The 27,924-nt window shown below is 33.7% G+C and overlaps 1 protein-coding gene across 2 annotated transcripts; it reads right to left on the reverse strand.

The window, feature by feature from the left end:
* Positions 1-1,261: 1,261 nt before the first annotated feature.
* On the reverse strand, positions 1,262-27,841 carry LOC133190149 (glycogen debranching enzyme-like). Of its 2 annotated transcripts, XM_061325610.1 has the most exons (30): positions 27,743-27,841; positions 24,005-24,098; positions 23,211-23,433; positions 17,797-18,388; positions 17,467-17,575; positions 17,244-17,361; positions 16,848-17,060; positions 16,512-16,651; positions 16,206-16,393; positions 14,078-14,201; positions 13,789-13,952; positions 13,571-13,672; positions 13,093-13,245; positions 12,551-12,701; positions 11,209-11,428; positions 8,991-9,262; positions 8,715-8,848; positions 8,431-8,564; positions 8,032-8,189; positions 7,828-7,930; positions 7,457-7,679; positions 6,647-6,758; positions 6,281-6,416; positions 5,905-6,017; positions 5,588-5,796; positions 4,930-5,027; positions 4,447-4,534; positions 3,750-3,938; positions 2,983-3,018; positions 1,262-2,155 (listed from the first exon to the last, which is right to left on the reverse strand). In XM_061325610.1, exons 2-30 carry the CDS (start codon positions 24,081-24,083, stop codon positions 2,009-2,011), a joined length of 4,728 nt encoding a protein of 1,575 aa, XP_061181594.1. In that variant the 5' UTR covers positions 24,084-24,098; positions 27,743-27,841; the 3' UTR covers positions 1,262-2,008. The 2 variants fall into 2 exon arrangements, with proteins under 2 accessions (XP_061181594.1, XP_061181595.1); XM_061325611.1 differs by lacking the exon at positions 2,983-3,018.
* Positions 27,842-27,924: the final 83 nt, after the last annotated feature.

Here is a 27,924-nt window from a genome sequence, read left to right on the forward strand (position 1 = left end):
ATGGTTACTAAAAATAGAAATTTTTGTGAAATTCTTTAAAATTGCTACACCTATACTATGGTCCAATTTCATGAAAATTTGGTACACAAATAAACTATGCTAAGATACATAATTCTTGATTTCAATGAACAGGTGTTGCCATGGTAACTAAAATACAAATTTCCATGAAATTCTTTCAATTGGCTACTCCTGCTTCAGTTTTGTCCAATTTCAATAAAACCTGTAATGCAAGTAGACTATACTAAATATGTGGTTCTTCAAATTTACATAAAACATGGCAAGCAACTAAACTACACCAAGATATTTTAAAGTCTATATATTGGTTGAAAAGTTTTAATTCCGTTTCCCTGGTTGCTGAAAAAAAAAGAAATTCTGTAATTTTTCAAATTTACTTTGATTTCAATTAACAAAGTTTTAATTATTCGTAAACTAAGAGGATTGTTTCAAATCCAGATACTACTGTTCTCTTCCACCATTAAAAGTACAAACCAGTAGAGCTACAGTCTCATCGGAGAATTTAGTCTTTTTATTGTAATGAACATGTTAATATAAAGCTGGGCAAGATGACATAAGGAATAAACACAATCTGAAAAACCAGTCAAGGATTTTGCGGAAAATTCTCTTCAATCATGATTTTACTTCTTTGTGTAAAATCACTGTGCACTCTAGATGAATCTGGGTGGGCCAGGCTTAAACAAATATATTTCAAACAAACATACCGGTAAATAAAAGATGAAAAGGCTCAGTGAAGTCATACAATCATTTCTAGTATCCAAATGAGAGATGCATGTATACCACTGGAATAGCTTGTACATGTAATTTGAAAGAGTATTTGAGAAACTTTCGAAGTCAGTGAAACAGATTCTGGAAGCACTGAGTCAATCAATGTACCACAAGGGTCTGTCAGGACTGATGACAATATGGAGCACTTTTGTTACACAAACAGACACTACAATCAATTAAATGACAAAAAATTGATAATCATAGGCCTCTAGTGTGCTAGACATTATCCTGAAACAATTTTGAAGAATTCCAAAATGTCATCATAACCTACTGTTGGATGACATTTGGATTGTATCTATATGCTTGCTAATTGCATTTGTAATTTCATGAAGAAATCATGCTTTCATATTTTTTCAAATACAATAGAATAAAGACATGTCCATGTTGTACATTGTTGACAATCATATGCTGTTCACAGACAATCATATGATGTCAATATTCTGAGCTTTTCATTTTAAAATACAAAGAAAAAATTGCATAATTTTCTTCATTTTAATATTAATTTTTAAAACATATTTAAAAATCCAAAAAAAAAAAAAAAAAAAAAAAACTACACAGCAACTGAATTATCACAGCTCATACAGGAAAAAAGGATAAATGACAGATCTCGCATAAAATCTGATAATACCAGAAAGTTATAAAATACTTGGTAAAATATTTAAAACTTTCTGAACTTAGTTATGTTACTACAGTTGTGGGTACAGTAATTCTTAAGATTTCTTGTTCTTCTTTGTAACAGAAATCAATGACAATTCCAGGAAAATCAGGTAATTGTTTACAGTGACCTACAACTTGTGCATGTTTACTGAGAGATACTTTAATACAACTGTCACATCGATACATATTATTTGGTGTGAAGGAACTAGGGAAGTTTTTCTTTATATTATTTCCATACGATCATTTTCAATTGAATTATTTCAGCATAAAAATTTTCATCTTCAGCTGCATTAAGTAAGGAGGTACATGTAAATGAATAATAAAAATTGTGTGTACATTTACTTGTATAGCTAAAACTATGTATTTTATATATTAATGTATTAAAAGCAAAATAATAAAGTACCATTACTACCTATATATATGGATTTATATCGGTCTTATTACACCATCAACCAGTTATACACATATAACAAATAATCACAATTACGTCAAAAAGCAGTGTCAGAGAAATTATGCATTTCATATGTATAGCAATGGATAAGAGAAATACATCTGTCTATGCTGTTTTTCACACTAGCACGGTTTTCTGTGAAAAGTCTGCCGAGTTTCTTCGTGGGGCAATATCATCAACCATTCCCACCTGCTCCAGATCATACAAAACTTCCAGTATACAAGCTACACTCCATGCCTGGGCTGGACAACTGCTACGGCAAAACTGAAAGTCACAAGTACAGTATAGTAGGAGTTTGGTATTGAATTTTGTTTTTGTTTTTTGAAAAAAAAATTACTTTGTTGGAGTGGATTGTTGTCCATGACATAAAATAAAAATATATGCAGCTGATTCTGGGTTAGGTGACAAAGCGTGTAGACAACAGATGTTGAATTTTTTAAATATTTGCTTACTTGAATACACAGAATTTACATGTATTTTTGATTATGGTTCCTTTCACCCTAGTTCATGTTCTTCAGGTCAGATGACACGTTCCTCAATAATATATAGCAGGTAATTTTTCCCAAAAAATTTGTGCTTGAAGTATTGTTACCTAAAGAAGTTTACTCACAAGAAGAAGTCTGTGAGCCAAAGCTCACAAGTAATACCCCTGCTCTGATGTGAATATACACAAGTTCAGTTACAGACAGACACAAGGATGAACAGGAAGTTGAAATCAGATTCGTACAAAAATGAATCCCACCATATTGCATGCCTCAAAAAGGGTGTGCTAAAATTTCATGCATCTGCAATGAGTACCATGCTGAGAAAACTGTAACGAAATTTTTTTATGTATGATATGGATAGATGCGCGGATAAACAGGAAGTTGAGATTGGATTCATACAAAAATGAATCTCACCACATGGCATGCCTATTCAAAAATGGTGCCAAAATTTCAAGCATCTGCAAAAAGTAGTTGCTGAGAAAACTGGAATGAAAAAATTGTTATGGACAGACAGACAGATGGACACACACAGCCAGACACACAAGGGTAAAACTGTACATCCCCCTCTCCTTTGGAACAGGAGTTTGAAAATTTGAGGTACCTTACCAGGCATTTGTGGAAGATTCCAGAGGATGGTATTTCCTATATAATCATACTTAAATCATTTGAACTCGAAATATCACAAGTTTTGTTTTATAATTTTTAAAGAAACATTTTGCAAACAGTTTTGAAATAACAAGATAATAATTGAAGTAAATTTAGTATGCTATGCAGAGATACAAAAACCAGTATTTGAGGAATGTGTCTTCAGACTTAACTCATATGTATCTTGCCATTTACAAGGTTACAGTCTGTATGGGTTAAAGGGATTTTGAATTTGTTTCAAAAAACAATTTACAAAACAAAAGTTATTGAATTGTAGGCAAGCTGTTGTGATCAAAAGTGTGTTTTTCAAAACAAAAAAGAAGTCTGTGAGCCAATGCTCACTAGTAATACCCCCATTCTGATGTGAGTATATGCTCTCATGAATCCCACCATATGGCATGCCTAAACAAAGAGTGTGCTAAAATTTCAAGCATCTGCCTTGAGAAATTGTTGAGAAAACTGTGACAGAAATTTGGTACAGACAGACGTACAGATAAACAGGAAGTTGACATCAGATTCGTAAAAAATGAATCCCACCATATGGCATGCCTAGACAAAGTGTGCTAAAATTTCAAGCATCTGCGACGAGTGGTTGCAGAGAAAACTGTGAAGAAAATTTGTTACAGACAGACACACAATGGTAAAACAGTATACCCCCCTCTCCTTCAGAGCGGAGGTATGAAAAATACCATTCTGTTTCTGAAAATAATGCAAATATTGTTACTCACCATGCCATTGGAATTTGTAAGCTCTGGGAGGGACTGCCAGGGGGATGTCATGACATGCTCATAGTGAGGAGTGAGTCTGGTCTTAATAAAGCTTATGGTGCTCCTCAAAATTCCTTTCCTTTTTGGTTCTAATGCCTTAGCATAATAAAGCTTTGCTCTGAGGAAATATCCCAAAGGCCATACCCATTCCTGCAAGAAGTGATCATAGAAAAAATTGCAGTTTCAGTCATCATGTACACATATACTGTATATATCAGTTTATACATGAATATTGATTTCATATCTATTTCCAAAATTTACATCAACATAAATATGTACTGGTTGTGGGATCATGAAACAGATATTAGACTTAAGCCATAATTTCTATTATCTGTAGTTTCTGTTTTTTATCTGTAAGTTTCTTGATCAGAAACTCAAACTCTGCTGATAACAGAACTCTGGTGATGCTATTTTGTTAATAACATTTATATTACAGTGTACTGAATATTTGACTTCTACTCCATTTAAGCTTGACACACAGATTGATTCAAGTCTGAATTGTTTCATCATCCTACGGCCAAGTATCCTTTTTTTCTTTTCTTTTCTCTCTTTTTTTTTTTTAAGGAAATTCCAGTGTCCTTTGATTTCGAAATACATGTATTCAAAAGTTGCTGCAATATGTTTATATATACAAATGATCAAACATATTCCTACTTACTGGCCCTTGATGGTAGTTGAATCCATGAGCTACTTTGGGATCATTAGAATCATTTGAGTTATCATAATCACCAACATATGCCCAATCCCTAAAATAAGTTTAATACAATTTTTATGTTGATTAAAATAATAATGTACATGTACTTCATAACTGACATGGTTAATCAGGTACTCATGGTCAATGTTATATATTTGTCTTACATAGCTAAAATGATTTTTTCAAACTACTGCATGTAGATCACTAAATTTTTGCGACACCTTATTTTCGTGAGATAGTCATTTAATTACACATTATTAATTGTGAATTGTGATTCTTGCTCTATTTAATCCTACAGAATACTAATATACACGAGAATGAAATTTTCGCAAACACACTGTCTCACGTAATTACTTGAAAATAAAGTTCTTGCGAATAAAAAGTGATTTACAGTAGTACGAGGAAAGTAGCATTATAATAAATATACAAGTGAGAAAATAAGCAGACCTGGGATCTAATGTTTTCATTCCTAATGGCCCTAGGAGTACATCCTCAGCTTCTGATAGAGCTGTCCAGGCATGCTCAGGGGTGAACAGCTGAGGAGCCTAAAATTAAATTTTAAAAGGTAACTAGCTGTGTTTGTAGGAAAAAATAAACACCTACAATAGTTATCCCTGCTCTGATGCTTGATTTCTGACTTGACCTTGACATGTAATCCAGCTCTTTATCATGACCAAATATGACGTCAGAATTTTGCCTTTTGTCTTTACCTTGGGGGCTTAAAAAGATGCTAACTCGAAAACAGGCAGAATGGTTTTATGTTATAAACTATGTTTAGTATCTGGTAATGTACATGTATAAATGAAACAAAAGCATGTCAAAGTACATGTATTCTCTGAAACTGTTGAAATGTTGGATACCTAAGCTATGTTAACGGAAGATACACATTAGCAAGAATTTTAATATATTATTTTTTAAGAAATATTTTACATCTGGAGGATAAACAAGAATTTAAAGACAAAGCAAACATGATATTTGTATTGTACTTGTTCAATTATTTAAGTTACATTGTACATGAATATATTTACATGGAAGTTAAACTAAAAATTAATGTATAAATACAGATAAGCTTTAATTATTAATGGTATAAAAACACAACACTAACCACAATCATTGCAATAGGAAAGTTTGGCCTGAGCTGGAAATCTGCCCAGAATGGTTTAGAGTAGTATGAGTCTTTATAGATTCCTCTCCTGTTTATCAACTCACGATGAGGCTCATACTCTGTTGGATCTTCATTTATCCAGAAATGCTTTTCAAAGTTTTCTTTTATGAGACTGGACCATTCTTTAAATGTTACTTTAGAAGAAACTCCTGTAAAATTGTATATCAAGTTAAGTGTTTATTTTAGGTTAATTAAGAAATGGTAAAGCACCAGTGATTTTGTGTCATTATGTACATTTTTGTATGACTATAATTTACCATTCTTGATAAAAGAGACTCCTTCATAAGGGTAGACCTTTTGCTCTGCTAAGTTTTCTAACCAGGTTAATGCAGACATACTTAGTCCTACAAGTTCCACTGCTGAACCACACCTAGGACAAAAAGTTGAAAAGAAAAAATTGAAGAAAGGCATTTACTGTACATGCAATTATATCATTTTATGACATTTTAAGAAATATTTTCTCAGTACATAGATATACTTATAAGCTAATTACTATTCTCCCCTTGTAATCAGAAAATTTTTGTTTTAAATATGTTAAAATTAAGATTAGCAGACAGGAGACATAAATTTTATCACTGTCATAATATTTATTTTAAAATATTTCCTAGCAAAATTTTATATTATAATAGTAACCTTGGAGTTGCAGGTTTTCCTTTTGTACCTGCCTTCACAGAACTCCCCATTTTGTCCATCCATGTACCACAGTTATGCTCATTTCCTCCAAACACAAACCCCGTCTCCCAATTTACTCCTATTTCATTATTAAATCCTGTAAAAAAAATTAATCAAAGTCTGTATTCAGTAGAAGAACAGAAAAAAATGTTTAAGAAGTCTGATGCTTTTCACTGAAGCAAATCATTTTAAAGATACTCTAGCAATTTTGCTTTTGAAATATTATCTCTTGAAAAGTAACCTAAGTGTAAGATAGAAATAAGAAAATTAAGTGTCCTAAATTTTAAATTGTATGATTTTTCTCGCAAACCCACTGAGATACCTTACCTTCATCAGACATTTGGTCATCTATCTGGGGTCCTGCATTCCTTTCTCTGTATTTAAGTCCCTCTGCATGTCTCTGCAGAGCCTCCTGAATCACTACATGCAGTGGCTGATCCTGTAAAGTTTTAAAATATATTTAAATTTCTAATGATAACAATCTAATTAAAATTAGATGTTCCGAATCTGCTACCGCTTCTCAAACATCTAACAACATCCCATTCGGGGTCACGTCAGAGTGACCTTTCGATTACCCAATGAAATCGCCGTCGTCAAAATCTTGGCTTATAGTTTGGATGCGATTCTTTTTTTACTGCCAAACCTAAACGCCCGAGGGGTTTCGTAGTAAACAAAATATGCATGGTAAAGACCGTGCTATATATGAATGTGACGTGCGGGATATATAGTAGTTTGTGCATTTTCGTTTGAGTTATTCAGGTAAGAATGCCAGACTGGCGGACTATAGTTCAATTTATACCAAAATTACTTTAATTCATCGTAAGACAGTCTACTGAGCATCAATAATGTAAAGAAGTAGCCGTGGAACTAATTTTAGAATTGTATACAGAAGGTTGAATCTGATTGGCCAAAATTTTTATGTTTATTCATAATCGAAAGGTCGCTCTGACGTGACCCCGAATGGGATGTTGTTAGATGTTTGAGAAGCGGTAGCGGATTCGGAACATCTAATTTTAATTAGATTGTAATGATAAAAAATAAATTCTTCCTAAAGTCACAAAAACAAATGGATAATTGACACTTTTTCTCCACTTTTTCTTTCAGATTCTGTCATGTAAATGCTGAAGATTGACTTACATATTGTCCATCAGGCTCATGAACCAGTGAATCATCACTCGGATACAGCCGAGCTACTTTTTCCTCTAATATATCTGTCCCATTAAAGCTGCAGTAATCCTGTATGGCTTGGAGCCACCACCAAACAGCATCACGACAATTATAGCGAGCACCACTCCCTTCATTGAGTAAATTTGGGATTAACCCATGTCGCAAACAGCCTCCATAAGCCAATATGATCAACCTTGAATAATTATCAAAGAGAGAAATATGAATAATACATGTTTTGCATTTATTTTCTCTCTTATGTTTAATAAAATGACATAATGAAGTGATAAACTTTTTCCCCTTAAATTGAATAATCTCAAACAGAACAAATGTTGATGACATACTTGGCATCATCATATCTGCCTATCAGCAACAGTAAACCTCGCAGAGCAATAAAAGTATCTCTTCCCCAGTTTCTCATGTAACCACTTGCAAAATGGGGGAAGCCTAAAATCATAATATAAACACAATGTCATTGCTCATTTCATACATGTATAAAATATAATGCACAAGAAAACAGAAAAAATTGCAGACTTCTATTTTTATACCAGCAGCCAGAGACAATGGATGTTCAATGTCAGCATCTGAGGTTGTTGATTTCAGAGTCTTGGACAATCCAGGAAGTTTTGCATTCTTGACATATCCACAAAACTGAACACTTCCTAGGGACAACATCTGAACAAAGGTTGAACCATCCTGAATGAATCTGAATTAAGTAAAAATATTTTAAAGTCAGGACAACAATTCATATTAAATTTCTTTTGCATGTATTTGTATGGATAGCTGAAATAAACCTCTAGTATTAGCTTTGATCTTCAAATAAACAGTGAAAATGCAAGTATGTATTACTTCAACACTTGAAGACAATCAATATTTTTTCCCCCAATTATTAGCATAAAATTTTCACATATCACAAATTTTCCCCCTCCATCTTAAGCTTTACTTACTCTGACATAAGTTTCATGGCCTGCTCTCTAAGCACCACATATGCCCCTGTAACCACTGTATCAAAGTAACAAGGAACCAGGAATCTAGGGGCATCTTTCAAATTGCTCAACACTTTATCAAACCACTCACCGAGCTATAAAGAACCAAAAATGATTTTATGAGTTCAAATGATGAAAAGTTCATGCTACTATTAAATATATGACTTATATACATGTACATACCTGTATATGGCTTCAAATAATAAAAAAAAACATGAATTTTCTCTTGTATAATGAATACTCACATCTTTTAAGTTAGGATGAACTTTCAGTCTGTTACCCACATAATCTGCTAACCAATTGCCTTCCCTTAAATTATGACACAATGGATGCCCTAGATCATTGTTTGGGCGAACATGTGCTAAGACAGCCATTAGTCCTGTAATTGAATAATTCTTATGTTATGTACTTCATATATATACCCATATTTTTAAATATCAGCATCACAAAGTAAGGTGCACTGTAACTGCAAAATCAGAGACACTGAAAATTGCTTCAAAATGTTATTAATAGGCCTATACCTCTGAGTCCACAATAAACCGTGGGACCATGACCAGGGATGTCATAAGCTCCGAATCCATTGCCATCAGCCCTCTCCTCAGAATCACACCGGTATAGCACAAAATTCAGGTCAGATAAAGAAAGTTTACTGATAATGGCATGAAAGTTACTCTTGTCAAATGTCTCATCAAACATGGTCTTTCCACTGTATGATCTCATTAAATATCCAAATTGGCTTACTCCACGGCGAATTTTTATGATGGCACTCTTAGCTTTTTGTGGAAGGATCTGTCTACAAAAGAGAAAAATTACCAGGATGAGGTTTTAAATTTGGAAAATAGAGGAGAGCTGAGAATATATATAATCAATTCTATGTCTATTTGGAATTGAAAAAAAAAAAGATAAAAAATTTGAAAAATGAAAATGAATTCCTAAGGAAAAAACTTTTTGAGCATTATTCTCCTCATCAATACTCAATGAATTCCAGAAAATGTTTTTGATTATTCTTCACTAAGAAATCCAGTGTAAGATTATGATAAAAGTATATCTCAGCTAGATGTAATTTTAATATATTGCAAAATCACAAAATACATGAACCATGTACTCCTCATAATTTTTTTCAACATTGTTGCATCCACTGTTTTTATCTTACATCTTATTATGGGCCAGTTACAAATTTAAATATTTTTTCTGCAAGCCACCTTTAATTTAACCAAATTAACTTTATATTTTTGGTCACGTACAATAAACTTTCACAGTGATAGGCAACCATTTTATTTCTATGGGCTTAAAAGTTGTTCTCTATTACTAGGTAAGGACAGGTATTATATATTTTTATGTTGGTGACATTGAACTTGTACAAATGTCCTTGGTAAAGGTCAAGACACATCTTCTGGTCATAAGTGATATTTGTGTCAAGTATGAGCTTAACTAACTAATGATCTAAGACATAATTTATACATTTTTTGTCTGTGACCTAGACCTTACACAAATGACCTTAGGTCAAGGTCAAAGTAATCTTTTGGTGAAGTATGAACTTATGAACCTCCAAAATTCCTTCATTAGAAAGTTATGGAAAAGACACAATTATTCATTATTTTTTCCAGTGACCAAGAACTTGTACAAATGATCATAGTTAAAGTTCATGACACACCCTCAAGACATAATCAATGTACCCAATATGTATAAAGTATGAACTTCCAATGATTCTCCATTACAAATTTATGGTCTGCATGGACACAAATGCATGGAAAAGACAGATAGACATGGTGATTTTGTATATCTTCCTGAACTTTGCTAGAGTAAAATAAATGAACTAGGCCAACTTCATCTCCAGATCATCACTAGAAATGAATTTCCAATAATTTAATTTTGTTTGTATTCTAGCCTCTGATTGGTTAATATCCAAAAAGGAACACAAATTATTTCTGTATAACCTGGTTTGGTATGGGGACACCCCCCCCCCCCCCCCCCCCCCCCCCGACAACCAGCTGAATCATCTGTATCCATACAATCCTCACATTTTCAGTCCTTGGGATTCATGGAAAATTCCAGATTTAATAAATGTACCTTTAACTTCAAACAATAATTCGATCTTACCACATGTAAACAAACAAAAAGGCTGCTAGGCCTATGTATCAGTTTTTACCTCCCCTTGCTTCCCATCACTTCCGTTACTACGGTTGTATTATTGAGCGGCAAATTTGAACTAATAAAAAGCAACGAAATTTTACACCCATAGTTATTTAATGATTCTGAAATTAAATTATAAGGAATGACTCTAATTCTTGGCCAAATTATTCGAGTATAACCTGGTTTGGGTCAGTTTACGCTGTTTTATAATCCGCTTCGCGGATTATAAAGCGTAAACTGACCCAAACCAGGTTATACTCGAATAATTTGGCCAAGAATTAGAGTCATTCCTAAATTAGATAACTGAATTAAAATATATTCAGGAAAATAAACCACTTTTTATTCATTTCTTTATATTATAACAGATCTTTCCAAAAATCATGTAAGAACTAGCCTGTTTAGAAGTTCAATCTTCAGTATTAACTCGACTACTAAGAATTTCTTAAAGCTTTGTTAGCATTCCTAGCATGTGTGAAAAATTCAGGATTCATGATGATACTGACACTGAAAGGCTAAAGACAGGTGAAGAAATGGAAAATGCCATACATCACTTGACTTAAAACTTAATAGTAGAGTATATTGATACAAATAAAAACTTTGACTTACTTGAAAACTATCACAGAACCAGGTGGAAAAGTATGGAACTCTACTATGGAGATATCTCCCTCTTTCCTTATTTTGATTAAGCCACTTGCATGGGGCTCCACATTCTGTTTTATGTCCAAATAGTAATTTGGCAGACCATTGATAAAATTGGGGTTCTTTTCATACTTGAAACCCTTAGTTTCACCAAAGAGAGCCTCAAATTCTATCTCGGTTATGTCTCCTGTAAATTATATTTAACATCTTTTTACATGTACAAATAAAAAAAAAAGAAGAAAATTATCACATCTACTTTACCTATAAAAGCATACAAGCTGTAATTTTGCTGCATAGAAATAAATATTTATGATTTATACACATGTGCTTATTTCTGTAAGTTACATGTATATGTATATTAAGTTAGAACTTTGCTGGAAAATACACAATTTATATTTGATCACATTACTAAGATACTGAATTATTATTATTTTATGAATTTTAAGGTCACAAGTACATGTAAATGCAGGACTGTGAGAAATCAAAACTTCTTTTAAAGGTTGCACATGACATCAAAAGCTTCTCTCTGACTGAACACAAATAATTAAGTATATACAGTTCTTGAAGCTGTGCAAGTGCACAAATGAAAGAAAAAGTGAGCAAGCTCACATACCCCACGCTCCCCCAAAACTCGACAATGCAACACATAATGAATAGCACAGTGCATTTTAAATACACAGTATAATTCAAAAAGGGGCATTACTTGCAAAAAATCATCACATCAAAACTTCTTGCAAAGAAGGACATTCAAATCTTTGTATATCAAATTCAATTGGGCTGAAGTTTCTAGATAAATAATGGAATCAAAATTTCTTGGTAATATACAGATCTATACATTATGTCTGAAATACCTACAAATTTTCAACTTGTTGCGTGGGGTATAATGAGTGTCACAACACATAACAAGTTGCAAGCAAACAGACACTGAGGAACATTATTGATAATGAATCAGTTTGAAATTATATCCTCATAATCTACGGAGAGATTGTACATACATGTACATGTACTTGATTTATGATTATTAATGAAAAAAGCATTGATTCTATACTACTACAAATAGAAAAGATTTCCCTTACAAAATTTTTGAAGCAGACTTCTATTTCATCTACATAATGATATACATGTAGGTAATTCGATTTTATTTTTCTTCACTGAAAAATATTAACCAATGAAAACATGTCTATTTAAAGATTCTTTATGATTAGACATACCTCCCCTATGAAATTTTGCTTGCTCATCTGCAAATGTTGACACCTATTTACAACACACACACATGCATATCTAGTAGAACGAATAGTATGGTACAAACCATGTACATGTACAGGGCGAATATATCCAGTTTCTTTGGGATTGTGTGGTTTCTGAAAAGCTGTTCTGGCCACCATAACAAAAGCTTCATGGTTCTGGGGATTGTGTCGAGTTATAGCTACAGTGTCATGTGTCAGCTGATCTACAAACACCTGAAAATACATGTATGTAAGCAGGCATCAAGCTACTGTAAACAATTTTAAGGGTAAAACCATTACACTTTGTTGCAAAAAGATGATCAATTCTCTTATTCCAAAGATGGTAATATTATAATGTTATGTGTATATTACACACATTTTTCAGGTGATTTTTAAAGTGAAATATGCTTGCTATTCAAAGGGTACAATATGAATCTCTTTTTCACTGTGCTGAATTTGCTTAAATATCCTATTTTACCTGCTATACTTGTTATAAATATTATTTTTTTCAATTTTAAACAAGGGCTTTTTAAGGAAGAAATTCCCAGGTGTGCAATAAACATATGAATAATATGCTCTACACATTAACATTATGGTAATTTTGATCAAATAAAAAAAAATATACCTCAGAATACCCAGCAAGACCAAGCTTATAATGGAGTTCATTCAACATCTTTTTCCCAGCAGTGATTCCAAATTTTTCATTCAAATATGGTGGTTCTGGAAAATCCCATGTGGCCCATGACATGTACAACCTCTTCTCCTTTACAACATGGATCTGTATGTGAAAGTTTTAATTTGATTTGTCTTTCAACAAAATTTAACGATTAAGGGCTACACTGTAACTTTGTAAAAGCTGTTGATATATTTTCAGAGATAACTGTTTGTGCATTTACATAATTCAAAATTTCGTCCAATTATTGGCTATAGTGTGGTTGGCATAATCATTAAATGTCGCCGTGCATCTTATCCATTAATGGCATTCATAATTTAGTGCATCGTTGTCCATGCAAAAATTTAAAGCCTGTTTTCTAAAGTACACATTCAGAATCCCATGTTCTGATTTAAACTTCTTAAACTTGAAATTGTACTTTTAACCTTACATGATGTGGAACCAGTTGATCATATCCACGGTTACTGCCTGTTGCACAGCAGGCCATTGAGACAATGGCTGAGGATGGAAACAGGTCGTAGGGACTTCTTTTCTGAAGGTAAAGCAGACCTGGATGTTCATTCAATTATTCTACCTGGGACATGTATGTTAGTTGTATTACATTACTGAATCACAGCTTCATGGATAAACAACAAAAAGCTTACATACCTCTACTGGGCTTTCATTGTCATGAGTCTGATCAAAGAACAAGGCCTGTGCTGTGGTGGGCAGTAGAGGTTGAACACGAGGCTGGATGAAGGATCCACAAGCTGTACCTCCATATTTATATACCAGTCTACCAAGATCACTGCAGCTACCTGCACTCATAGCCTCTATTTAAGAAAACATTTCCCTCATAATTATTATTGTCTATTGATAAACAAACACATCTTTCTACAAACCCTTTACTTTCATACCTATTTTTATTTGTATAAAATTAACAAGTATTTTTTTTTACCTCGTATCAGAGAATTGATTCCTAATTTGTTCATAAAGATGTTGTCTACACTCTCACTTCCAGTAAACAATTCTGCCACTACATATAGGTCTGGTCTGATCTTGCGGGCCACATCCAGCATATACTGCAATAAAAAGAGTGTCGCTAAATATTTAAACCAGAAGTCTCTGATGAGACTGTAGCTCTACTGGTCTGTACGTAAAACAAAGGAAAAGTAGCACTTGGATTTGAAACTTTGCAGCATGCAGCAATAAATAGAATTATGTATCTTAATGTAGTCTACTTCTGTGCCAAGTTATATTGAAATCAAACGAAAACTGTAGGAGGAATAGCGCTTTGAAAGTATTTCACAAGAAATTTCTATTTTTAGTAACCATGACAACACCATTCATTGAAATCAAAAAACAAAATACATATTATGTATCTAAGTGTATTCTAATTGTGTGCCAAATTAGACTGAAATCAGACCAAAACTAGGAGGAGTAGCGTTTTAAATGAATTTCACAGAAATTTCTATTTTTAGTAACCATGGCAACACTGTTCATCAAAATCAAAAACCAATGCACTAAACTATTTATCTCAGTATAGTTTTCTTGTATGCCGTATTATATTAAAAGCAGACTAAAACTGTAGCAGGAGTAGTGTTTTAAAGGAATTTCACAGAAATTTCTATTTTTAATAAGGCCAAATAAAAAAATATGTGTGGTTCCGGTTACCCGACCTTCCCTATTTTTTACCCCCGACCCTAAACTTTTTTTTTTGGCAATTTTCATATTTTTTCCAGAATTTCCCCCGATTTCCATCAATGGCTCCAGTTTAAGTTTTAGTTTCAGCAATGACGGCCTCCTTGCAAAACATAGTGCAAGTGTTTAATAGTGTTAAATCCAAAGCAAGCTAGCATGTGGGTGTCCCCTACCAATATTGACTAGTATATTATCACACCACATCTAAATGCCATTTGCAAAGCAGTGATAGGTATTATTTAGAAAAAATTAAGAAAATCATTTTGTTAAAAAAAAAAATCCCTACCTACCTACCCTAACTTTTTTGGAAGTGTAACCGGAACCACACATATTTTTTTGTTTGGCCTAACCATGGCAACACTCTTCATCGAAATCAAAAACCGATGCACTAAGTTATGTATCTTAGTGTAGTCTACTTGTGTGCCAAGTTATATTGAAATCAGACCAAAACTGTAGGGGGAGTAGCGTTTTAAAGGAATTTCACAGAAATTTCTATTTTTAGTAACCATGGCAACATTGTTCATTGAAATCAAAAACCGATGCACTAAATTATGTATCTTAGTGTAGTCTACTTGTGTGCCAAGTTATATTGAAATCAGACCAAAACTGTAGGAGGAGTAGCGTTTTAAAGGAATTTCACAGAAATTTCTATTTTTAGTAACCATGGCAACACCATTCATTGAAATCAAAAACTGATGCACTAAATTATGTATCTTAGTGTAGTCTACTTGTGTGCCAAGTTATATTGAAACCAGACCAAAACTGTAGGGGGAGAAGCGTTTTAAAGGAATTTCACAGAAATTTCTATTTTTAGTAACCATGGCAACACCGTTCATCGAAATCAAAAACCGATGCATTAAATTATGTATCTTAGTGTAGTCTACTTGTGTGCCCAGTTAAATTAAAATCAGACCAAAACTGTAGGAGAAGTAGCGTTTTGAAAAATTGTTTACAGACAGACGGACGGACGACGGACACCTTACTATCGCATAAGCTCTTCTGGTCTCTGACCAGTAGAGCTAAAAATTATTCAAATCAAAAAGAATGTCTTACTATTAAAAAATTCTAATGTTTCCCTTTCATGAAGCCAATGACTGGTCACAAATTTAAACTTTTTTCTGCTAGTGACCTTGAACTTGTCTAATACTTAGCAAGATCTTCTATACAAGAAAAGGGTCCCAACACACATTTGCCATTTTTTTCCTGCTAGTGACCTTGAACTAAGCCATATGACCTTGGGTTAAATTTACAGCATGCCTTTAGGTCATTATGAATCTTTTTGCCAAATATGAGCTTTCAATCTCCTGGACACAACAGCAGAGACAGAAAGATAGTGAAAGGTTATCCTATACATGTTCCAAAACCTCAAAACAATGAATCTTTACCTCTGCCACATGGATAGGTGTGCTATGACAGTTGTCCAATCTTACTCCATGAAAAATTCTGACAGTAGTTTCTGTGTACTCCTTCATATGTTGCCACAGATATGGACAATCCTTAGGCTCTTTCCCATATCTAAGTTTACAGCTGTCACCCCATGGCACTAATTCTCGTCGTAGATAAACATACCTGTCTGTATTTAAGAAAAATAATTTTTTGTTTAAATATTGGATTTCTCAAGTATAAAATGCTTTCAAATTTGCAGCTTGCTGCAATCTTAACTTAGAATTACTTTAAAGGTCAAAAGCTACCTGGATCAGCAAAATTCCTGAGAGGATCGTCTCCCATCACCCATCCATTGACTGCCATGATGAGCCTCCCCGAGTCCCCCTCCATGTTAACCTCCTCTGATGCCACTGTACCCTCATAATCCTTGGGTTGTACAAAGTAACTGAAAGTCAAAGATAATTTTCAAGCATACTTTTACTTATTGGTGACATACACATATAATTCTAAATTAGGGGAGTGAACTGAAAATGATACAATTAATATGAAACACAGATGCCTGCTTTGCTTCCAGGAACAAGATAAGAGTTGTCCTATTTTGTTAATAGCTCATGACAGCATTTGTCAGTAGCGGTACATACTTAAACATAAGAGGTTCCTTTGCTGAGACCTTCCCTAATCTTGGACCATGGCCATCAACAAATCTGTATTTGGCATTGGCCACAAAGTTGGCAACAGCAGCATTTATATGGTCTTGTACTTCAGCTGTTTTGTGTCTGTTGAGCTCTTCTAGCTTTCCTCTGAATTCATCACAGCATCTCTTTATACGTTCTGCTCTACTTGTTACTCCTGGCCTAAAAACATGTAATCCATGATCTTATTTAACAATGCTAGACTGAACTTCCTCTTTCAACATTATTCATTTGTTTCAACAGAAAAAATAAAACCTTTAGAATAAATATGGCAATGTAAAAGTCAAAGTGACACATTTGTAGCAAATGTCATTCCTTATATCCATCAAAATCACCCTATGATACCTGTCTGTGTTGTACAGATGGAGAGCTGTGTTCATATCCACTGTGCTTTCATTCCTTCTGAACTGAGGGTCCTGAATCAAGTCAAGCTGTGGTCTAGATGAAGAGAGAGGTCTGGCCTCTATTAAAGGAAAAATGATATCTGGACTAACAATATAAGATACCTAAAAAAATATATATAATTTTTATAATGAACATTTGATATTCATCATCATCATTCAAATACCTTCAACTGCTTTCTTGAATTCTTTCAACACAGCCTCAAGATTCATTGTGTAAAACTCGTGTAACTTGTAGTTTGGAAATACTTCTTCATGTAAAACTCTGTGAATTGCCTATTGTAGAGGAAAGAAGACAAGATAAGCAAAGAAAAAAGTCAAGACAGGATAAAATGCTCCAGTGTAGAAAAGTATTCAAATTAATGAATTATTAACTACATATCAAGAACTTTCCACGTAACATTGCAGTTGACTGTCATTTATGTTTTGTTTCTTCCGTGCAATGCTGTACATGTACTCATAAAAAGCAAAAATACTTTATATGGATAAAAAATTACCTCCAAATGTGCAGCACTGTCCACGATTGCAGGTATGCCTTTGGATTCATATTTACCCTCTCCAACATCTATACTAAAGTGAAGAAGAATTCGATCCACTAGGAAAGCTGGCTTTAAATGTGGAGAGTTTACTAAATTGTACCCACATTCTGGGTGTTCAGTTAGCCAAGCTGAATCATTGGCTGTGTGATTCAAAACCAAATCAGTCATTGATAAAATCTTCCAATTTCTCACCATTTCATTCACAAGTCTTTTTACATCATCATATCCATATGTCTTGTCTGTAGTGTTAAAAATTGGATTCAGGCTTAACTGGTTTCTGATTGAGTAAGCAGAGTTAGATTGACCTAGTTCTTGAATAGGAGTGAAATGGATCATGTTATATCCAGTCTCATGAGACACCTTGAGTCTCCCCTCCCACTCAGGAAAGGGACCCAGAAGCTTTGAAATGACAGACTGACACTGTATACTGTCCAAATTAAGTTCCTCGGCTTCATCTTCATCATCTTCATCAGTAGCATCATCAGTAGCAAGAGACAGGACAGGGTCCACCAAGAAGTAACCCTCCCCATCTGCATGCCGTCGATCCCCACTGTCAAATGAAACAGAGCTAATTAATATTTCATTTGAAAAGAAAACACACTGGCTATAAAAGACATGCTTCCAAACTTTAATACATGCATCACTTTAGTATATGTTAAAATCAATACATGTCATGATGATACTTAAATATGCATAAAGAAACAACTGTCAAACATACACCATATGTACATCAAAAACACAGACATATAAAAAGTCTATGGCATCTAATGAATAAACCCAGAATAAAAAGCAGTTTTGGTGAAAACTACTGGAATTCAAGAAAAGGACCTGGACTGGGCAGAGATAAAGCAACACACAACAGCAGAAAAGCATGTTCAATGTAAAATTAAGATGTGTTAGTGAAACACTGATGCCCCCCCTCCCCCCTCCCCCCCCCCCCCCCCCTTATGGCAGCTCACAGCCAAGGTTGAAGTTTTTTTTCAAAAATAAATCAAATTCTAAGGTCAAGGTCATGAGATCAAAATGTTCAAATCCCCTAAAAAGGTTGTGTCACAAAGAATGTACATGTACATGTGAATTATGAAAGTCCTAGCACCAATTATTCAAAAGTTACAGCAAAGGTTTAAGTTTTTCAAAAGTGGATCAAACTCCAAGGTCAGAAGGTCATTAATGTTGGTACTCAAGGGAAGGTCTTGCCACAAAGAATATACAAAAAGTTGTGTGAATTAACAAAGCCAAAGCACCAACAATCAAAAGTTACAACAAAGATTAAAGTTTTTCAAAAGTAGATCAAACTCCAAGATTAAGGTCAAAATGTCATAAATGTTTGTACCCAAGGGAAGGTCTTGTAACAAGAAATACACATGTGAAATATGAAAGCACTATACTGTGACCAATCAAATTATTGGCAAGGTTAAAGTTTGGTGAAATTTTGCAAAAGTAGATCAAACTTCAAGGTCAAGGTCAAAAGATCAAATATATTGGTACTCAAAGAAAGATTTTGTCACAAGGAATAAACATGTGACATATGAAAGCCCTAGCTTCAATCAATCAAAAGTTATGGTTAAGGTTCAAGATTTTACAGACACAGCCCATACAATTTCAAACTGCAGAAATAACCTACAATATGGTATACACACAAGATAAAAGTTTTGTATATTTTTCAGTACGGCTTATAGCCCTCCTTAACAACTCAAAAAAGCATATCCTGTTCTGACTAAATTTTGACACAAATAACAAGACAAACAAGATTTACAATCATAGGAAACATTTTACGTCATTTATTACCTGGTGAATCAGTGTGTGGTAAACACTGTGAGGTATATGTATGACCAAAAGGAAGTGAGCCCAAAGAAAATGCTTAGTGATTAAGCAAAGTAAATGAAAGTACATAATATTCTGTAAAATTTGTAGCATCTGAAACATTTTTGCTACATGGTACTTCTGAAGAATCAGCAACTTGAAAATGAGTCTCTGACTGATATGAAACCCCATATATACAGACAGAAAAACTTCCATGTAAGCGATTATTACTTAATCTGAGGAGGAAGTATATAACTAATTCAATGCCTCATACAATGATTTACAAGGAAGAGCAGTTGATAATCTAGTTCATGTACAAAGATAACATAATTACGTAACACTGTTTGAGTCCCTCATTATTTAGTTTTTAATTTAATTAATTTATCATTTTCATTTCCTGCTATTTGCAATTTGACTCAAATATTTAAATGTACATTGTATGTATACCTTAAATAAGTACAACAGTTTTAAAAAAAAAACTCCATGTTCAATAATGTATTACAGTAAGTGTGATTCTTTTATACAAAAGTTTGAAATAATGCATTGAATGCATTCAATTATGCTTTCCTAGACAACAGGAAATAAAAAGATGTGTGGAGGAAAAGGAAAGATCCTTCTGCAAATAAATCTGATTGATTTATATGTTTATGTGATTAAACTGACTAAATAAATGTAAATGCACCTAAAAGTATCCTTTCAACATTTTCAATGTGAAGTGATCGAAGCATTCAAGTCTTACACACTCCATAATTCTAGACTAGAAACACAAGAACACCAAATAAAGTTCGTGTAGATGTTTATGTTGTCAAATCATGAAGTCCAAAGCATTTCTTCAGAGACCAATTATCTCTGGGTAAATTTGTAGATGATAAAAAATATGTGTGAAATGGATACAAGTAGAAATGAAACCCACTTTTTGTAAGTAAATTGAAAATCAATGCCTGGAACACAAATTAAGACAGATTTTTTTTTTTCAAACAGCAATCAGTACCAAGTTGACGGTGACAAATCTAAGAGTAAGGTCTTGAAACAAAAGAAAATATGCTATATTTTCCTTTCAACCACAATAAAAAAAATCTATCAAGAAAAATCAATTTTTTGTTCAGAAAAAAAAAAAATCATAAAGGGTGCTGAAGCTTGGTATACAAACTGTAATTTGGTCATGGTGTCGGCCAACATACAGGAGCATTCACATTTTGTTGCATCAGTGTATTCCCCACTTTCAGCACAAAGAAAAACAAGTATATGAAATAATGTGAAATCTTCAAGTAAATTCTGACAAAAGGAAAAATACTTTCTATTTGCTTTATTTTGGCTAATTGTATCTATAAAACATCTATACACTAAAGTGAAATGTTTTATGGACATTGAGAAAATTAAATTGTATAAAGGTGTAAATATATATTGAGCTTATCTATCCAGGGATTAATCTAGGTTTTGGGGGAAACTACCCTTTCTGGAGAAAATGGGAAAATTAGCCAGGGGTCTTGGGGCTGCTCCAGAGCCCTGCTTGGGGGGGGGGGGGGGGGAGAGAAAAGTGAAAACACTTTAAGTACAACTTGTTAGTGAACGTCTGATGATCATCAATGACATACAAATTTGCGTAATGCATTCGTGAACACAATAAAAAACGTGGGGATTATTTAACTTTTCTATTATTGTTAGGGGAATTATTTACTCATCAACAGGGGAAAATTGGGTAATTAAGGGGAAATTTTCTTTTTGGGAAAAATATCAAATATATTGGTAGTAAATATGCCTTAGATTAATCCCAGCTATCCCAATTTCAACAAAGGGTACCTGGCACTTACCCCCAGGAAAAAATATTCCGGACAACAAAGTATTAATTTTAAAAAAATCGCTGTTGTTTACTTGTGTGGGGAAAATACATGCTAATGTAAGGTAAATCATATATAATTTTATTACATGTACATCTATAAATTAACTTCAATCATATAAAATTGACTTAAAAATCAATTTTCCCTAGAGTTTTCTTGCCACAGAAAGGTATATGTAAAAATGCCTAATATAGTATACAGTTTGTTGAAGGAGTGAGTCTGTTTTTCAAGTTGTAACAAAAATCTAAGTACAAGTATCTCAATCATTGACACATTACATGCTTGGCACAACCTTCACCAGTCAAGATGTTTACCCAATATTTACATACGCTGAATATTATTTCCTTTATTTCTTATAAAAACCATTGCTGTTAATCAGTCCATAAACAACACTTAGCAAGCCACCTGCATAGGTTTCTTAAGCAACGGCTGTTCCATCAATTATGCATACAATGACATATACATCTATAATTAACATATTTAATTTACTTTGAATGTTCTTTCTAAAGTATAAATATAAACAATAAAATGTCTTTCTTTCTTTGTTAGTGTGGGAATTAACATCGCAGCTATTGCAGAAAAAATTCACATAACCCACTTACGCGAGTTATGTATTTTTTTCTGCAACAGCTGCGACATTAATTCCTGTACTTACAACCAAAGAAAGCATTTTATTGTTTAAATAACATTACCTAAATGCCAATTCAGGTTCATTGTGAAATATTCAATTTTGTGCTTCTTCAAGGAATGTTTTAAATGATTTACTGTATGAATTAGTCAGCAAAGCAATGCAATTAAAATGAATGACTCAAACATTTGAAAAGTTCAAAATCAAGCTCATTCAATGAGCTTGATTTTGAACTGTGCCAGTGTTTGCCAGCTGCACCTTCTTACCCTATGTTGATACCTGGGATTCTGATTGAAAAATTCTTTAGTATAACCATATATTTTTAAAACTAATTTGTATAGCATCTCAAATTCTCTTCTGCTTAGAAAAAAATAAATGTTGCATTAAAAGGGCTACAATAGGCATACAAAGTGTTGTTTTAATTTCACACATCTATTTTGATGCTGACTTGCTTTCTTGCATTTAAAATTGTATATGGAATGCTATGAAACTTCTCTATGGAAGACAACACCTCAATTCAGTCCTTTGATTTGTTTAAGTCTTGAGCAAATTGGCATCAGGTTACAGAGAAACATAACTTTACTGCAAAATGTATACTTCTGGTAGTGATTACTGTAGATCACAAATTTTTTGTGACACCTTATTTTCACAAGAAAATTATCTGGTACATATATTAATAAGCAAAACAAAATGTGAAGTGGTTTATAAAAAAACGTAAACTGTTTCAACCCAGTTTATACCGTATAAATTGGGTATATAGCTGTTAAATTCATTCCTTATAATTTAATTTCATTCCTTTAGTATAAGTAAATAAGATGATTGCCCTTAAAAAAATGACTACAGATTGTACAAAATTTAAATGCAACATCAGGTGGATCAATACATTTTTGATGCAAGTCATTGTGACGTAGACAACACATTTTATACAATATACAGTATTTTTTTTATCCAATCAAATGGTGTGTTACAACCAGATTTAAATTATTGCTGCATATAATCCTTTATAATATCAATATACCCAAGAATAAGATTTTAACGGGAAGACAGTCTCGCATATTTATGCTAATAAAAATTGATTCACAGTATAATAAGAGGCACTGTACCTTTTATCTGCTGTAAAGTAATAGTTGAAGGACCCTGCAGTGTTGATGTGAACTTCTGCGTAAACATCATGTCTGTCAATCTTAGAACCACTGGGGCTAATCCACTTCAGCTCTGTGTAGTTGATTCGGTCAAATGGTTCACTCTTCTTTGTCGGGTGATTGCAAAATAATCTTACAGGACTGACAAACAGTGAAGGTCCAAGGTTAAATCTTAATATCCATCCTAGCAGGAATTCAAGACAAATATTCATTATTATCTAATATATTTTGATATCAATGATATCTAGTAATATTTTTTCAAGACATTATATAAGTCTCCCACTAATGGGTCTAATTTATAGCTTTTTTCCCCAATTTTCTGACCTACCCTAAAACAAATGTAAAGAAACAGGACATAAAATAACCCAATCCCACCTCAACCCAAAAAAAAAAAACACACACAACCATATAAAAAAAAAATATATACACACACACAAAAATCGAAGTTGGGCTGATCACTATTTACTTTGATATATCATCATACCTTCAAAAAAGTGTCTTTTATTTTTTACAGCTTCATGTGAAAATAAACTCTTCCATTTCAGCCATTTGTATTATTTCAGAAAATGATCATCAATGAAATTTTACCAATCTGACTAAAATCAGATCCTTTGATCCACTCACATATATTGCTTCACAAGCCTTGTGTAGCGATCTATGTGTCAGAGCGGATCAAAGGATCTGCTTTTAATCAGATTGAAATTTTACCAAATAACAAATTTATTGAATTGATTTGACTTCCAAATTTTTCTCACCTTTCTGTAATCTATACAGAGTTGTCTCCCTGTTTTCTCCTCCATTCAGGGTCAAAACTCTGATCTGCTTGGTAAGCATAATTTCCTCTTCACTCTAAGATGGAAGAAAATATCAAACTATACATGAATGCTTTTTATGGTAAATATTCTCTTTAATCAATATAAGTCTCTGGTTTTTATCACTTAATTTTAACAATCAAATCAAAATACCAGTATAAATTTTTGTCCAGTTCACTTTCTGACAGTGAGAAAGTGGCAAAAAGATAATGCAATTGTTTACCATTCGACTATATACAAACATGCACATTGACAGGAATCTATTAGAAACTGGTGGTGGTGGTATTGCTACATGTGTACATATATAGTAAGTGCTGCAATACTTTCAAAGTTTTCACACAATACATCTTATTAACTTTTGAAACAATGTGTTTTTTTTTGGTCAGAAATTGAACTTGAGACCCCTGTATTAGGTGTTCTAACCACTGAGCTATTCAGGTCTCCATTTTACAATAAAAAAAACCTTTGACTATGACCCAAATGTTAGCTGACTGTAAAATCATTCAAAATTAATTATTCTGTTTCAAATTCCTAGCATATATATATTCTTCTAAATTCTTTTGGAAAACATTAATACTACTTTCAAATTAGTGTAAATAACAGAGTTATTCAAAAATTATATTTTGGTCTTAGTCATAAGATTTTTTTGTGAAAAGAGCCACTGGCCCAGGCCAATATATCAATGGTCCAAACTATTACAGTACAAAATAATTTGATATAAATCTATGTAATTGTTCACTGAGGAAAGCTCTGTAATGTTTGATTTCCTTTTTCTACTGACTTTATATCATGTTATATTGGAAAGGTATGAAAGACGTACATTCTACCAAGGAAAAGACATTGTCATTTTTTGCAAGTATATGGACCACATGAATGTGACAAGGCCAGTCCTTGGAATAACCTGAGAGTCTAATGCCCAGGACCTTTTCAAGCTGCAGGAGGATATGTAAACTGAGAAGTCACATGCCCACCTGGCACTGCATGAGACAAAGAGAATATTAAACAAGAGGCCCATGGGCCACATCGCTCACCTGAGTAACTTTGGCCATGCTGTTCATTACCAGACTTCCCCCCTTGTAATACCAATTGTGGCCCCGCCCTATCCCCAGGGGCCATGATTTGAACAATTTAGAATCTACACTACCCCAGGATGCTTCCACATAAGTTTCAGCTTTTCTGGTCCAGTGGTTCTTGAGAAGAAGATTTTTCAAGATTTTTCCTATATATTTCAATGTAAAACTTGGGATTCCCTATTGTGCCCCCCCCTCCCTGGGGTCATGATTTCAACAATTTAGAGTGTACACTACTTGAGGATGCTTCCACATAAGTTTCAGCTTTTCTGGCTCAGTGGTTCTTGAGAAGAAGATTTCTAAAGATTTTTCCTATATATTTCAATGTAAAACTTGGATTCCCTATTGTGGCCCCGCCCTACCCCCGGGGGTCATGATTTTAACAATTTAGAATCTACACTACCCCAGGATGCTTCCACATAAGTTTCAGCTTTTCTGGCTAAGTGGTTCTTGAGAAGAAGATTTTTCAAGATTTCTCCTATATATTTCAATGTAAAACTTGGATTCCCTATTGTGGCCTCGCCCTACCCCCAGGGGTCATGATTTTAACAATTTAGAATCTACACTACCCCAGGATGCTTCCACCTAAGTTTCAGTTTTTCTGGTCCAGTGGTTCTTGAGAAGAAGATTTTTAAAGATTTTTCCTATATATTTCAATGTAAAACTTGTATTCCCTACTGTGGCCCCGCCCTACCCCCGGGGGTCACGATTTGAACAATTTAGAATCTACATTACCCCAGGATGCTTCCACATAAGTTTCAGCTTTTCTGGCCCAGTGGTTCTTGAGAAGAAGATTTTTAAAGATTTTTCCTATATATTTCAATGTAAAACTTGTATTCCCTACTGTGGCCCCGCCCTACCCCCGGGGGTCATGATTTGAACAACTTAGAATCTACACTACCCAGGATGCTTCCACATAAGTTTCAGTTTTTCTGGCTCAGTGGTTCTTGAGAAGAAGATTTTTAAAGATTTTTCCTATATATTTCAATGTAAAACTTGTATTCCCTACTGTGGCCCCGCCCTACCCCCGGGGGTCATGATTTGAACAATTTAGAATCTTCATTACCCCAGGATGCTTCCATTTAAGTTTCAGCTTTTCTGGCTATGTGGTTCTTGAGAAGAAAATTTTTAAAGATTTTTCCTATGTATTTCAATGTAAAACTTGTATTTCCTATTGTGGCCCCACCCTACCCCCGGGGGTCATGATTTGAACAATTTAGAATCTACACTACCCCAGGATGCTTCCACATAAGTTTCAGCTTTTCTGGCTAAGTGGTTCTTGAGAAGAAGATTTTTCAAGATTTTTCCTATATATTTCAATGTAAAACTTGGATTCCCTATTGTGGCCCCGCCCTACCCCCGGGGGTCATGATTTTAACAATTTAGAATCTACACTACCCCAGGATGCTTCCACATAAGTTTCAGCTTTTCTGGCTAAGTGGTTCTTGAGAAGAAGATTTTTCAAGATTTTTCCTATATATTTCAATGTAAAACTTGGATTCCCTATTGTGGCCCCGCCCTACCCCCGGGGGTCATGATTTTAACAATTTAGAATCTACACTATCCCAGGATGCTTCCATATAAGTTTCAGCTTTTCTGGCCCAGTGGTTCTTGAGAAGAAGATTTTTTTATGACCCCACCCTATTTTTGTCTTTTCTTGATTATCTCCCCTTGTAAGGAGACTTGGCCCTTTATTTTAACAATTTAAACTCCCCTTCCCCCAAGGATACTTTGTACCAAGTTTGGTTAAAATTGGCCCAGTGGTTCTTGAGAAGAATTTGAAAATGTGAAAAGTTTACAGACGGACGGACGGACAGACGGACGGACGACGGACAACGGGTGATCAGAAAAGCTCACTTGAGCTTTCAGCTCCGGTGAGCTAAAAACAGGTTTTGCAGGGTGTGAATGTCAAGCACTCTAAAGACTATCATCACGATGATATCAAAAACTTTTCTTTTTTTTCCTTCAGTTTACATATAACATTATATTTTTTATGGAAATTAAACTGTAAAATCTTATTTGTTCAGAAAAATAGAGGTTCTGACTTTTGAGTCATTACACATGCTATTATGCCACATAATAACATATTATTTACCTCAATTTTTCTTTTAAATTTTGACATTAATCCAAAATATTTTTATATGTTATATGACAATCTAATGAAAAGAGAGTTTTGCTGACAACAGTTGATTTTGAACTTTTTACCTTTGTTTCTCTGCATGTTCTAAATTTAAAAGACTTTGACCTAAAAAGTAGCTTACATGACAGAATATCAGTTAATTGTCAAGGCTGGCATTCACATACACATTAAATTTTGTGACAAACAAGTTGAAGTATGCTGAATAACCCAGATTGAAGTTTAATGCCCCTTAAAATTTTTTTTAATTGGCTGTAAAAAAGCGTAAATAGGGGAAAAAAGCGTAATTGCTCTTTAAGAAGAAAATAACGCAAAAAATGTATAAACACCTTTTAGATCCACCACTTTGGTCATGCATCATGATCATGAATCCCGTTATTTCCACGATTTTGTAACAAAAAAATGCATATCTGAAGATAGTAGACTAAAACGACTTGGTGTATTAAACAGATATATGCTATCTTTGTTACCTACCTATTATGCGATTGCATTGAAAAAATGCCGTCTGCTATGCAGCTTCCTAAACGGCCTTCAGAAAGGGCGACTTCATTCAAGGACAATCGCAACTTTTCGGGGCTTTACATAAATCCCAGAGACTTTAGAATTTAAGAATATACGACTTACGAAATATTGTTTATTTTTGGTACATCTAGATA

Source organism: Saccostrea echinata, unplaced genomic scaffold (genome assembly GCF_033153115.1).
Source record: "Saccostrea echinata isolate AGI-Se365-2 ecotype Australia unplaced genomic scaffold, CSIRO_AGI_Sech_v1 ptg000022l, whole genome shotgun sequence".
Lineage (NCBI taxonomy): Eukaryota > Metazoa > Mollusca > Bivalvia > Ostreida > Ostreidae > Saccostrea > Saccostrea echinata.

What these genes read in the sequence shown, in the direction of transcription:
- LOC133190149 (XM_061325610.1), bottom strand. Translation starts at nt 24,083, where the DNA reads ATGCTTACCAAGCAGATCAGAGTTTTGACCCTGAATGGAGGAGAAAAC. An exon ending in GGTTTATTGTGGACTCAGAG is followed by an intron (nt 8,849 to 8,990) that starts GTATAGGCCTAT and finishes ATTCAATTACAG; the next exon opens with GACTAATGGCTGTCTTAGCA. An exon ending in TCAACTACCATCAAGGGCCA is followed by an intron (nt 3,939 to 4,446) that starts GTAAGTAGGAAT and finishes CACTTCTTGCAG; the next exon opens with GAATGGGTATGGCCTTTGGG.